Genomic DNA, 13,946 nt, shown 5'->3' with positions numbered 1-13,946 from the left:
CTGGGAATAAGGATGGGACTCTTGAAGGAACCTTAATGGGGAATAATCTTACCCTCTGCTCAGGGTGGACTAGTCTTCTGACACTCAAGTCCCCCCAAACTGGGTTCACTGCTCCACTACTCACCTCTAGATAACCTTTTGCAACCTGTTTCTAAGAGTCAAAAGGATAGCCAAATTGTCTCCTTTCTCTATTCTCCCTTCTTCTCTCACAATGACCTCTTTTCTACCCTGAACATAGCAGAGGCCAAGCTTGGGGCTATCTACGTGACAGTACTCTGCAGAAGAGGGAGGCAGAGGTGGTGTGGTCCCCAACACAAACCCACTGACATACCCATACACCATTCTCACCGTATTCAGACCAGATTCTGTAGGGCAGATCTCCCTTACCCAATTTTCTGTATATCCCTCAGGCCATAGATGATGAAGAAAAGAAGTTCCAATTTGTGCGAATACATAAGCCACCCCCAGTGACCCCCCTTTACCTGGGATCCCGCTATACTGTGTCTGCTTCAAGGAAGCTGGAAATCATCCCCAAGGTGAGCAATCCGGATGTTTGCCCCTCAGTGAGTCAGAAGTCATGTTTAGGAGAGTGTATGGGGGCAGGTCTCAGGGCTCTCCCAGGGACTAGGTAAATTGAGATTGGGCAGAAAACAAGTGGGATTCAGGGTGAGTAAGAATGCTTCAAAGATTGAAAGAAAGGAAATTAAGGGAGGAAGGATCACATTCAGGATGGGGAGGATGATGGGGTTCAACCTGAGGGCACTGGGAAGTATTTGGACTACAGGGTATCAATGCCTTCCGGCCAAAATGCACCAGGAACACACCTGTAATCAAACACTCTGGGTTTATTACTTACTGCAGCAGGAGAATACACACCATGGGAAATCATAGGGCATTTCAGTAAAAGAATGTTGAAAAGAAGCTACCATATGGGCTGGGGTTGTGGCTCAGTGGTAGAGCGCTTGCCTGGCATGTGTGAGGCACTTGGGTTCAGTCCTCAGCACCACATATAAATAAATAAAATAAAAGGTCCATTGACAACTTAAAAAGAAAAATAAAAGAAAGAAAGAAACTAACATAGCATCTGGGCCTCAGTTGAATAATTTGAGGAAATTTCTAAGGAAACAGATTTACTTTAGATTGGATATTATCAGGAAGCAGGAGAATTCTATGATTGAGCATCTCAATAAATCTTATCTCTAGGAGGGCAATCTAAAGAAAGCAATTATATCCAGGCATAGTGGTACATGCTTATAATCCAGGAGGATTGCAAGTTCACAATAAAATGGTTTTTAAAAAGGGCTGGGGATGTAGATCATTGATAGAGTGCCCCTGGGTTTAATCCCCAGTACTGAAGGAAGAAAGGAAGGAAGGAAGGAAGGAGGGAGGGAGGGAAAGAAGGAAGGAAGGAAAGAAGGAAGGAAGGAAGGAAGGAAGGAAGGAAGGAAGGAAGGAAGGAAGGAAGGAAGGAAGGAAGGAAGGACAAAGCAAGAGAAGGGGACACACAAAGGGCATTTCATGGAACATTCTATCCCAAACAGGGCAAAGGGGTAATATTACAAAGGAATAGATGAATGTAAGTCAACCTCATGGGTGACATGCCCACATCTGAAGATACGCCCTCAACTTCCTGAACCGGGACAATGCCCAAGTCACTATGAAATGTAGTGATCCATCAGAGCCTCTTGCTTCAGGAAGGAAGGTGTGGGTCATTCAGAGTGATTCCCCACAGAGAATGCAGTAAAAGAGATAATCAGTATCCTTAATGGGGTTGGGCCGGGCCAGGAAGGTATCAGGTAAGGAAAGACCTTATTTGCAGGATGAATAGTGGCTTCTCACATGGCAACTCTTTGTCTCCTCAGGAATTGGAGCTCTGCTATCGGAGCCCCAGAGAACCTCAGCTTTTCTCTGAGTTCTACATTGGCCACTTGGGGTCAGGGATCAAGCTGCAAATCAAAAACAAGAAAGGTGGAACTGTAGTATGGAAGGCCCTGCTGAAACCAGGTAAAACCAGGACAAGTCTAGACAGCTCAGAAGTGGGGGAAAGAAGATCAGTGGGGGGGGGGGGAAGGGGAGTTCATAATTCATTAAGGAGAATAGCCCAGAGAAATTTTGTGGCTTTTTCAAGTTATGTAACAGATGATATAACTGGAATTTAAACTCAAGTCCATATAACTTTAAGCACCCATTTTCTTTTTTTTTTAATTAATTTATTTATTTATTCTAATTAGGTATGTATGACAGCAGAATGCATTTTGATTCATTGTATGCAATTGCAGCACAGCTTTTCATTTCTCTGGTTGTACACAATGTAGCATCACACCATATGTGCAGTGATACATATACCTAGGGTAATGATGTCCATCTAAATCCACCATCTTTACTGCTCCCATGCCACCTCCCCTTCTCTCCCTCCCCTTTGCCCTATCTAAAGTTCCTCCATGTTTTTCATGCCTCTCCCCTATTATGTATCAGCTTCCACTTATCAGAGAGAACAATTGGCCTTTGGTTTTTTGGGATTGGCTTTCTTCCCTTAGCATGATATTCTTCAACTCCATCCATTTACCTGCAAAATGCCATAATTTTATTCTCTTTCAATGCTGACTAATATTTCATTGTGTATATACACCATAGTTTCTTAACCCATTCATCTACTGAAGGGCATCTAGGTTGGTTCCACAGTTTAGTTATTGTGAATTGAGCTGCTATAAACATTGATGTGGCTGCGTTACTATAGTATGCTGATTTTTAAGTCCTTTGGGTATAAACCAAGGAGTGAGATAGCTGGATCAAACCAGCTATCTCACTCCTTGGTTTATACCCAAAGGACTTAAATTCCAGTTATATCATCTGTTACATAACTTCTCTTTTCCAAGGAATCTCCATAATGCTTTCCATATTGGTTGCAACAATTTGCAGTCCCATCAGCAATGTATGAGTGTACCTTTTCCCCCCGCATCCTCACCAACACTTACTGTTGTTTGTATTCTTGATAACTGCCATTCTGTTTGGTGTGAAATGAAATCTTAGAGTAGTTTTGATTTTTATTTCTCTAATTACTAGAGATGTTAAACATTTTTTCGTATATTTATTGATCAATTGTATATCTTCTTCTGAGAAATGTCTTTTTAGCTCCTTAGCTCATTTATTGATTGGTTGTTTTGGAGGGATTTTTTTTTTGAGTTATTTATATATCCTGGAGATTAGTTAAGCCCCATTTTCTCTCCAGTATACTGTTGTGTCTCCACACTGGGGGGGGGGGGGGCGGGGGGTATTTATTTCTATGTTTGTTTGTTTGATTTTGATACTGGGATTGAACCCAGAGGCGATATACTACTAAGCCACATTCCCAGTCCTTTTTTATTTTTTATTTTGAGACAGGGTCTTGCTAAGTTGGTTAGGATCTGGCTACACTGCTGAAGCTAGCCTCCTACTTGCAACTCTCCTGTCTCAGCCTCAGGAGTCACTGGGATTTCAGTCATATGCCACCACACCGGGCTCCACACTGCTTTTGAAACAGTATTTTGACATCCACTGGGCTTTTGACAGAGTTCCTCATGATAGCTTGGATATGAAATGAGAGAGAGAAAGCACTAGACGGTTCTGCCATTGATGGATTAAACCACTTTTGCCAACCTTGCACCAACATTATATAGACCAAGATCAGTCAGTATTTTCAAAATACACAAGAGAAAATCAAATAATGAACTTTCAGGAGTAAAGAAAACTTATAGTTTCTTAGCCCAGCACCAACGCCCCCCAAAACCAAAATCCCATAATCAGTACTTTTAGGGACAACCAGCCCTTGTCAGCTGTCAAACAATGGTGATGGCACCACCTGGACTGACACACAGGCTCCACAGCATGGTGGAAAGGGGATAGGCTGGACTCAGCCTTGGCTTGGGTACAACTACAGCGGGAGAAATAACCAGCCCCAGCCTCAGACCTGGTTTGAATCCCACCCCAGCATTTACTTGCTGGATAACCTTGGGAAATTACTGAACTTGTTTGAGTCTGGGATTCTTCATCTGTAAAATGAGGATCAAAATGACCAACTAGTAGGATTGTTGGAAAGACTAAATAAAATGTTGTCTGCCCATGCCTCAAGCCGTGATCCTTAATAAATAGTAGCAATATTCTTCTTCTTTCTCATGTTAAGCCAACCTCTTTCTCCTATCTTACTTCCGTCCCTTGAAGCTCACAGAAGTCTACCTCCCTCCCCAGGGAAATGTCTTCAGATACTGGAAGACTGAATTCACGGCCTCCTTATGTCTACCCTTATGCAAGCTAAACATCTCCAGTTCCCTCTATCATTCTTCTTATACTTTGGTTTTTAATCCTGGGTCTCCCTGTCACCTTTCTCAATAGATGCTCCAGTTTGTGCATGAGTCAGGATTGACTCCAAGATTTCTGAGTCAAAATTGAGTATGAGGAACACCATCCCCTAAAACCCACCGCAGCATACAAATGGACCCAGTGCCCCCAGTACCACAGCCTGGGTCCTTGTACTCACTTCCCTACCCTTTGGGTCCCCTGAATTTAGGGTCTGCTCAAACTCTCAGACCTCATTCATGTAAACTGATGTGAACTGCCCCTTCCCCTCTATGGAATTAATTATTTAAGCCACTTCATTTGCTGCTGTTTTGCTGCTGCCTCTGCCACTGACTTTCCTATTAAAATTCACTCATTATTCCCATGTGCAAAGGTTTTGCTTGTTCTTGATTCTGACATCCTAATTCAGAACACACATATTCGGTCTGTGTGCATGGAAGATCAAACAAGTACAAAGAGAGTGTTTTCGCTCAGAATAAGATGTCAAATAGTTTAAGCTATATGGCAAGGGACTTGGCTAGTTCTCCATCACAGATTCAGTGCTGGCCAAGACAGGATAAAACCTTGAGTCTGAGACATTGAGGGAGAAATTGCTATTGCTCATTCAGATAATTTCTCTCTTTATTAGTCCATGATTATCCCCCTCTGAGTCAGTTTCCCTGTCTGCCTAAGGAAGGGATTCATCTAGATAATCCCTAAAAGCCCTCCAGGACTTTTTCCAGATTCTACCCCAATTGGTCTGTAGCTTGTTCTCAGAATCAAAGAATCTCAGAAGTGGGGAGTCTCAAGGTGTGCCATACATATTTATAACCTTTACGAATGCTTCTACATCTCTCTTTTCCTCCAGGAGACCTCAGACCTGCAGCCACTCCGATCCCTCCAGTCACCAAAGGTCAGTAACAACTGTCAGAGACCACAGGAGCCAGGTATAGCCCTAGGGTGTACTGTCTGGTCTTGGAGGAACTTCTCTTTGCAAGCCTCAGCAGGGATCTGATTAAAGAGTGATGCATGCCCAGGGCAGAGTTCCTCCCCATCCACCTTGCTCCTGCCCATGGAGGCCCTAGCACCCCCACCCTCTGCCACAATGACCCATCAGGAATCCTTCCTCCCCACTCCATCAGAATGCCAGGCTAGATGCTGGCATGAGGAAGGGCTGAGGTGCCTTGCTGGTGTCCAATGCCTTTCCAGAGGGAATATGAAGCCAGAGATGCAGATGAGATAAGTGACAAGAGCCAGAACTGTGGGATCAGGGGTAGAGCTTACGGTGGGAGCCTTTCCTTGCTCATTTCCAGCCTCACCTTTACTCCCCAGATACCTTGGGCTCACTGCACTTTGTGGACCGGCATCGGGAACAGCTGGTGGCCCGAGTGACATCTGTGGACCCTGTCTTGGACAAGCTGCATGGACAGGTACTGAGCGAAGAACAGTATGAGAAGGTACGGGCAGAGCCCACCAAGCCGGGCCAGATGCGCAAGCTCTTTAGCTTCAGCCGGTCCTGGGACTGGGCCTGCAAAGACCAGCTCTACCGAGCCTTGAAGGAGATCCATCCTCATCTGATTGTGGAACTCTGGGAGAAGTGGGGGGGAGACTTAGGGAGTCTCTGACAAGCTCAACACCTGAAGTCTTGAGAGCTCGCAGTTGAGTCCTGGCTCTGTCTGATCCTTCTTTGGGTCTCAGTTTCTTCATCATTAATAAGTTATCATTTGAGTTTGCTGTCTAGCTATAAAGGGATGGATGATGCCCCCTGATGGACATTCCTGCCCTGAGATGCCTCACAGATCCCCAGACTACCTCCTTTGACTTTCACAGCCTACTGTCCAGGTGGGATAACAGCATCTCGGGGAATATTCCTCTGAGGCTGGCGAGATTCCTGCAGATCTTGAAGAGCTTGGTCTTGGTCTTGGGGCCCAGAGCACTCCTTGTCCCATCCAGATGCACACAGGAGCAGGGAGGTCATGGGGCTGTTGGCCTCTGACTTGAGACAATGGAAAAATGGACATGTGTACTTGGAGAGTGTGAATGACCTGTGAATAGGAGAGGGAATGATTTATTTTTCAGTTATTCTATCCAGCCAAACTCAGAGCTGGAGTTTCACCTAAAGTAATGACAGGGGAATTGCTGCCAGGTACTATCCCAAATCATCCCAAGATAGAGCTGGTTGGGGTTCCAAAGGAAAAATAATGCACTAAATGCCAGGGTGATCTTATCTAAAGCATTTATTATAGAGGGTATCAGCATCCTCTAGATGAAAATCAAGAAAAGGACATGTTTTATGCAGGCAGATCCATGAAAGAGGGTTGGGTCATAGAGTTCATGGAAATTCAGGAGCAGGGATAGTTTCTACATGTTTGCTCTCTCATTGTTTAATCTAGACAACTTTATCAGTACCTAGGAATGGCCAAGGCCACAGCTTGGGTTCCATCCTTCAGAGGAAAACATGCAGCTGGCCAGGTAACAGAGCAGTCAAGGTTATCTGTTTGACTTAGAAAAATAAAGAAAGGGGGGCAAGACTGTGGGCACCTCCCATTGTCATGTTGGACTTGGCTTTGATCTTGGTTCAAATGTTGTTTCTGAAATCTAGATGTATTCCTAGAGCCAGGAAAGATAAAGAAGGTGGCCTGGGGGGGCGGGGGATGGAGTCTAGGTTTTAGCTGAGAGATGTCCTCCTGTAGAAAGTGATGCCATGCCCTTCCACTGGGTTTAGGTATCACACTGCCCTGTGCTCCTGAAGCATCCTGTTTCCCTCTTGCCCATCAGACATGGCATCATCCATGCTACTTCATTGCTCATCTCCTTCCACTAAATAGTAAGCTTCCTGAGGGAAGGAGCCATGTCAAATGTGCTCATCAATTCCTTCCCGGTGCCTAGTATACTGCTTGGCACATGGGGAACTTATTAATAGGTAAATGGTAAAGGAACTTTCTCTAGATATCTCCCTTAGTTCCTTCCCTGACCATCACATTATCCATGTGATGCCAGGGTCCACCTTACTAATCATCTCCAAGTTAATAGACCACCCATGACTCCAGTGAATGGTAATCTTAGAATTGAATCCACCAGAATATTACTCAGCCATAAAGAAGAATGAAATTATGGCATTTGCCAGTAAATGAATGGAACGGGAGATTATCATGATAAGTAAAATAAGACAATCCCAAAAAATCAAAGGAATAGAGGTTCACTGGATTGGAATGTGGGGCGGTGGGTGGGGGGGAATGGAATGGAGGGGTAGTGGGAATGGGAAACACAGTAGAAGGGAAGAATGAATCGGACACAACTTTCCTATGTTCATATATGAGTACATGACCAGTGAAATTCCACATCATGTACAACCACAAGAATGGGAAGTATACTCCATGTATGTATGATATGTCAAAATACATTCTACTGAGAGACTCGCGTGTAACTAAAAAGGACAAATAAAAAATTTTGAAAAATAATAAAGTTCATGAAGCAAGAAGAAAAAAAAGAATTGAACCCATTGGTATTGTGACATTTATACAAAGGTTGCCTTTGACTCATGAGAGCAAAACTTCCCTCCCATTACCCCTGCCCAAGATTCAGAACCACAAGTTGATCTTATCGCCAACACACTTAAGTCCCCACCCTGTGCCCTTCCCATCCACTGTACAGTGGTGGGGCGGGTCTCTCTGGGTGGAGGGATCTCTTCCATGGTGTCCCTGACTTGAGGTTGTTCTAAGAGTGTCAGGAGATAATACATGTAGGTGCTCAGATCAGTGTCAAGCATATAGTTTGTACAGCAGTCCCCCCTTTTCTGCAGGGGATACATTCCAAGACCCCCAAGTGGAAGCCTGAATCTGTGGATAGTACTGAAGCTTATAATTATACTTTTCCTATACATACCTACCTATGATAGAGTTAATTTATAAATTAGGTACAATGAGAGATAAACAATAGCTGGGTACAGTGGGGCACACCTGTAATCCTAGTGGCTCAGGAGGCTGAGTCAGGAGGATCCCAAGTTCAAAACCAGCCTCTATAATTTACTGAGGCCCTAAACAACTTAGCAAGACCCTGCCTCAAAATGAAAAATAAAAAGAACTAAGGATATTGCTCAGTGGTTAAGCCTCCTAAGTTCAATCCCTGGCACAAAGCAGGCAGGGGGAACAACAATGATCAATAACAAAATACAATATATGTGTGTGTGTAGATAGTTAAATGAATGTGTCCCTCTTTCTCAAAATATCTTATTGTACTTTGCCTTTTTCTTAAAGGAAGCTCTTTGTGGCTTCTCTTGGGCATATCTGAATTCTTAGCATCACTACTCTTGCACATTGGAGCCATTAAGGAAAAGGAATTACTTGAACCCAAGGTCTATGACAGTTGGTCTGATAACCCAGACAGCTACTGAGTGACTAACAGACAGCAGCATATGCAGCATCATGTGCACACACAAAACAGGGATGATTCACTTCCCAGACTGTACACAGCAGGACAGCGAGAGATTGCATCATGCTACTCAGAATGACACACAATTTAAAACTTAGGAATTGTTTATTTATGGAATTTTCCACTTAATATTCTTGGGATACATTTGACCTTGGGTAACAAACTGCACAAATTGAAACCATGTTGGGGTGGCTGGGAGGGACTACAGCAGCAATAAAGGGTAGGTACAATCTCTTGGCTTCCCTGCTCACTGGATGGGTGAGAGAGGTCAGCATAGCTCAACCACCCACAACTATCCCTACAGAGAATTTAATAAGGTTAGTGCATAAGCATAAAACAAATTGGAAAGGGAGGGATTCACACATGTGACATTAGTCCCAGCTGCCTCACAAGCATGAGCCAGAGAGATGCCACTTTCTGGACCCACTGATCTTCATGCTCAGGCCACACTGTTAACAAGTTCCATAAATTTGGTTGATTCTATCAGGATCCTCGTAAGGGGATGAGAATGTCTCCGAATTTTTGTATGCCAGCTCTTAGATGTGCCCCATAATGGAAAAGGAGTCTCATACTTTGAAAAGGATGTTTTTACTTAAGATCAAGATAACTGTGGCTACTTTCTGCTGCTAACTGTATAAGACCCTAAGGCCTCTCAGGACCCTACAGCCAAGACTCTGTTCACTTCCAAAGACAAGAAAGCTATACATAATGAACTTGCTGCTTTAGATGGATTCCATATCAGTTCCCTGTGTCCACACAGCGTTTTATGTTTTCTGCTAAATGTGGCAGATTCAAAACTTGCATCTGAATTTGATTCCTCAGCTATCTTAAGGACAGGAGACCATATTTGTCTTAGACTTTGTTTCTTCTCTACATGACTGAAGGCCTCATAGAAGTCTCTCAGAAGCATAGAGAGATCAAACTATTTGCTTCTTTTGCCTTGCACTGCACATCACAGTTCTAATCTAGAGGAAGCTCTGAGCCACACCACCAGGAAGCTGCAGGTGGAGACTATTAGCTCAGGATCTGTCCAAGGAGCTGTCCTTCAAGTTGTAGCTCCCAGCTGGAGGTGCCACAGTTGTTGGGGCTGCAACACCAAGAGTCATTGAAGGCAGCCTCCAACTTCCTGCTGTGCCACCTCTGAGTGTCTGACTTGCAGGGAGACCCAAGTGTCTCTTGCTGACTTGCTGAAGGTAGAAGGGTGTTGAGAGCCACAGCCGAAGGGGCCCCAGCAAACTTCCGGCTGCCAGCAAACTTCCAGCTGCCAGTTGATGATTGGCTCACAGTGGCCCCAGCAAACTTCCAGCTGCCAGCTGATTGACTCCTCTGAGGTGATGCTCATTGGGCTGTTTCCCCGCCCTTTCAGACCACAGAGCTGCTCATTCGGGGACTCTTTTGGCTCCGCCCACACAACCCAGCCAATCAGCCTCAAGAGCAGGAGGAGTGGGGGTGTTGAGAGGCTTGTGGGAAGCCGGTGGTGGCAGTTGGGCTCTGAAGGTTTTCCTGAGGAGCTGTGTGGTTTGGTGTGTGTGTTCTAAAAATAAAGTTTGTTTCTTTTGACAAGTGGCTCCTGAATTGTGCCCAGCCAGACTGCGGCATTAGGGCATTTTCAATAGCTTTGGGATGTGTTCAAAGAGCAAGAGAGCACAGGTATCTTTGAAGTTCAACCAGATGTGTGAATACTGAAGTCTCTTAGCATGGCCCCCAACCCTGCCCTGTTTGAAAAGTGTTATGTCCAGGAGCTCATCTAATTCTAATGACAACCCTGTATGTCTCAGGATTCTCCAGAGAAACAGTATCAATATGATGTACAGAGAGAGAGAGATTTTTAAGGAATTGGCTCACATTATTATGGAGGCTGGCAAATCCAAAATTTGCAGGGTAGGCTAGTGTGGGGAGCCACTCTGAATGACCCACGCCTTCCATCTTGAAGCAAGAGGCTCTGACCTATGGATCACTACATTTCGAAGTGACTTGGGCATTGTCCCGGCTCAGGAAGTCGAGGGCGTGTCTTCAGATGTAGGTGTCACCCTTTGGGTTGAATTACACTCACCTGTCCCTTGTAATCCTGCAGCCGGCCTTCCTCTGTTATTCCCAGGAAATGGTCCCTGCTAACATCTCCTCCATGACCTGTCTGCTAGGGCTAGGGAGAAAAGGTCAGTTACAAACATGGCTATTTCTGCTACCATTTAACGTGCTGGGGAATGGAGCAATCGGGACATGTCCATTATATTCTGCCACTTGATTGCCCCTCACATGAGGACACACACACTCATCAGAACATACAAACGTTACATATACCACCCACACAGCCAAGCTTTCCTTCATCCACACTATTTCAAAGATGCCCTGGCCCAATTTAATCCCCTTTTGTTATACAAAATAGCAAATAGTAATTGCCCTCTGCAATGAAGACATCCTCTAAAAATCCATGTTTCTGCAAGCAGGGGTGTAATGGTGGAGACATGACAGTTCCTCTGGAGGGACTGGGGGTTCTATTAGTTTTCCAGGGGAGTGGTTAACCTCAAGGCAGGAGTACTAGGATCACCCCAAGTATTTCCTACAGGAAATATGGACATTTCCCACATCAAAGTCATTTTTGTCAGATGGGTAAAATAGATGAGAGCAGACAATTATATGTAGGGCAAAATACAGATTCTGAAAAGAGCTGTTTTACCAGTTGGCTATATACCACTGGTTAAAGAAAATTAGAGCTTCTTGGAATTTGGTGGGTGCCACAGGAAATTAAAAACAATATATTTCAGGGTCACAAAAGGAGTAGAAACCTATAGTTTTTGACAAATTTATCTTCTTGGCCCCTTAGTGGGCAATAACAAGTTCCAGGAATCTCTACATTGGATGCATTTCCAGGTCTTCAATGACAGCAGGCTATTTGTCCAACTGAGGCATGGGTGGGGACTCTGGAGCTAGTTTGCAAGGGGCTGAGTTCCATCTCCACCATTTATTTATTTATATATTTATTTACTGTTTAATGATATTAAATCATTAAAGCTGGGAATAGAAAACTGCCTCTAGGCTGTGATTGTTTCCCATTCTTTGTTGGTAAACTTCCTGTGGGACTCTAGGGAAGTTATCTAACATCTTTCTCTGCCTTGGTTTCCTTGTAAATCAAGGATAAAGATGAGAATAGTACTTGTGATCATAGGGTTTGTGAGGGTATGTCTTCAGATGTAGGTGTCGATCAAATATTACTCTGGATGTTTCTGTGAAGGTGATTTTGGAGGAGACTAATTTAACTTGGAGGACTTTGAATAAAGCAAATTGCCTTCCACAGTGTGGGGAGGCCTCATCCAATCAGTCGTAGGCCTGAAAAGAACAAACAGCTGACCTCCTTGAGTGAAAGGCAATTCTCCGGCCCGAGAAGGAGCACATCGGCCAGTTTGTCTTTGCCCTGGACACTAAGACAGCTATGGCTGGTGGTCTGATGATAAGGAAATTAGCTGCAGAGAAACTGAATATCCCTCAAGCACCATATCCGCTTGCAAAGAACAGCAAAAGGAAATCCAGTCCTTGCAAAGGACTCATTGAATCCTTATCCTAATTTCAACTTTAACATCTCTCATCAAGGGGATTATGCAGTGCTTACTACGGAACCTGAGCTACAAGTTGGAATTGATATAATGAAGACTAGTTTTCCAGGCTGAGGTTCAATTCCAGAGTTCTTTCATATTATGAAAAGGAAGTTTACCAACAAAGAATGGGAAATAATCAGAAGCTTTAAGGCTGAATGGACTCAGCTAGATGTGTTTTATAGGAATTGGATGCTGAAGGGATTTGAATTGCAGCGGCTTGAATTTGATATATCTCCATTAAACTTGGATATAGGCCAAGTTTATAAAGAAACACGTTTGTTCCTGGATGGAGAGAAAGAAAAATAATGGGCATCTGAGGAAAGCAAAATATATGAACCCCATTTTTTTTTTTTTTTTTTTTGCAGTTCTTAGGAAATCCAGTGGATCTAGACACAAGGATGTTTCATCCCAAGATGATTCTATACCAACCCAGAGGCAGTTTACTATTCCCAGATTTAATGATTTAATATCATCTGCTGTTCCCATGAAAAATCCTTTATTTGGGGACTATTTTTGCTTCACAGAAGAAATTCCAATCCAAAATGGCACAAAGTCATGACAAGATTCCCTACATAATAAAGGGAACTGAAAATTGTAATCTTCCATATTCGCAGAAAAAAAATATCAGTGCCCGATGGTATCAAATTTTATTTCACAAAACAATTTTTTAAAAACTGAAAACTTTTACTACTAAAAAAACAGACTTCTGGGGGCTGGGAATGTGGCTCAAGCAGTAGCGCGCTCGCCTGGCATGCGTGTGGCCCGGGTTCGATCCTCAGCACCACATACAAACAAAGATGTTGGGTCCGCCGAAAACTAAAGGAAATAAATATTTTAAAAAAGACTTCTGAAACAATACGTTTACTTACCTCTTCCAGTCAGAAACTGCATTGAATTGATGGAAAAAGGCTGGCAGAATTTTACATGTTCATTATAGAAAAAAAAAATAGTGCAAATATGGAATAAGGAAACATTTGGATCCCATCTTTCAGAGATAAATTACTCTTTAACTCTGAGTTATCTTTCCAGACTTTTTTTGGCCATTGAATCCATGTTAACTTTTTTTTTTAATGGGAAATACTGTTTTGTACATTTTTAAAACTCTTCATAATACCTCTGTTATATAAACTTTTAGCGGTTCTAAGGATTTTTTATTTTTGGCCTCAATTTATTGATTTTGCCTTAGGCTCATCCCACTCTCCAGCATAATGCTATAACTTCTAGTCTTATATCTTCCTAAAATTGCATCTACAAGGCACGAAAGACCATTTTTCCTGTAACATTTATTTTATGGGTGTGGAAGTTTTCTCCTCTTAGCCTCCAAATGATTTCCCCTCATTTTCCATCAACTCAGATTTGGTCATAGAGAAAGCTAGCATCTGACATTCTTTTGGCCTCTGTTAGAAGTAGACCCTGTTGGAAAGGAAAAAGCTAAAGGAGGTTTGGGATTATGGCATTGAGATGAAGCCCACTACTTGCCATAAGAAAGATGTGCCATAATGAACTTATTTTCTGTTGTTAGGCATTTTTGATCGTCTGCATTATGTTACTGTAAGTGGTGCAGTGAATGTCCCAGTACATTTTGAGGCACTTGCTTAATTATGTCTTTAA

At 43.3% G+C, this 13,946-nt stretch overlaps 2 protein-coding genes and 1 pseudogene across 3 annotated transcripts in view; 2 read left to right on the top strand and 1 right to left on the bottom strand.

Annotated features, from left to right (window-relative positions):
* Nlrp1 (NLR family pyrin domain containing 1) overlaps window positions 1-5,974 on the top strand; it is a 40,967-nt gene extending 34,993 nt beyond the window's left edge. For all 3 annotated transcript variants that reach the window (XM_071603315.1, XM_071603314.1, XM_027922644.2), the window contains exons 14-17: window positions 411-536; window positions 1,863-2,004; window positions 5,180-5,224; window positions 5,644-5,974. In XM_071603315.1, coding sequence (XP_071459416.1) covers window positions 411-536; window positions 1,863-2,004; window positions 5,180-5,224; window positions 5,644-5,936 — 606 coding nt within the window. In that variant the 3' untranslated portion in view covers window positions 5,937-5,974. The remainder of the gene's footprint in view (window positions 1-410; window positions 537-1,862; window positions 2,005-5,179; window positions 5,225-5,643) is intronic.
* Window positions 1-13,946, bottom strand: part of Mis12 (MIS12 kinetochore complex component) — a 167,863-nt gene that overhangs the window by 123,836 nt on the left and 30,081 nt on the right.
* LOC114081073 (L-aminoadipate-semialdehyde dehydrogenase-phosphopantetheinyl transferase pseudogene) lies at window positions 10,651-12,894 on the top strand (annotated as a pseudogene).

Source organism: Marmota flaviventris, chromosome 17 (genome assembly GCF_047511675.1).
Source record: "Marmota flaviventris isolate mMarFla1 chromosome 17, mMarFla1.hap1, whole genome shotgun sequence".
NCBI lineage: Eukaryota > Metazoa > Chordata > Mammalia > Rodentia > Sciuridae > Marmota > Marmota flaviventris.
The sequence above is the reverse complement of the archived record's forward strand: the minus strand, read 5'-3'. Positions and strand labels throughout refer to the sequence as shown.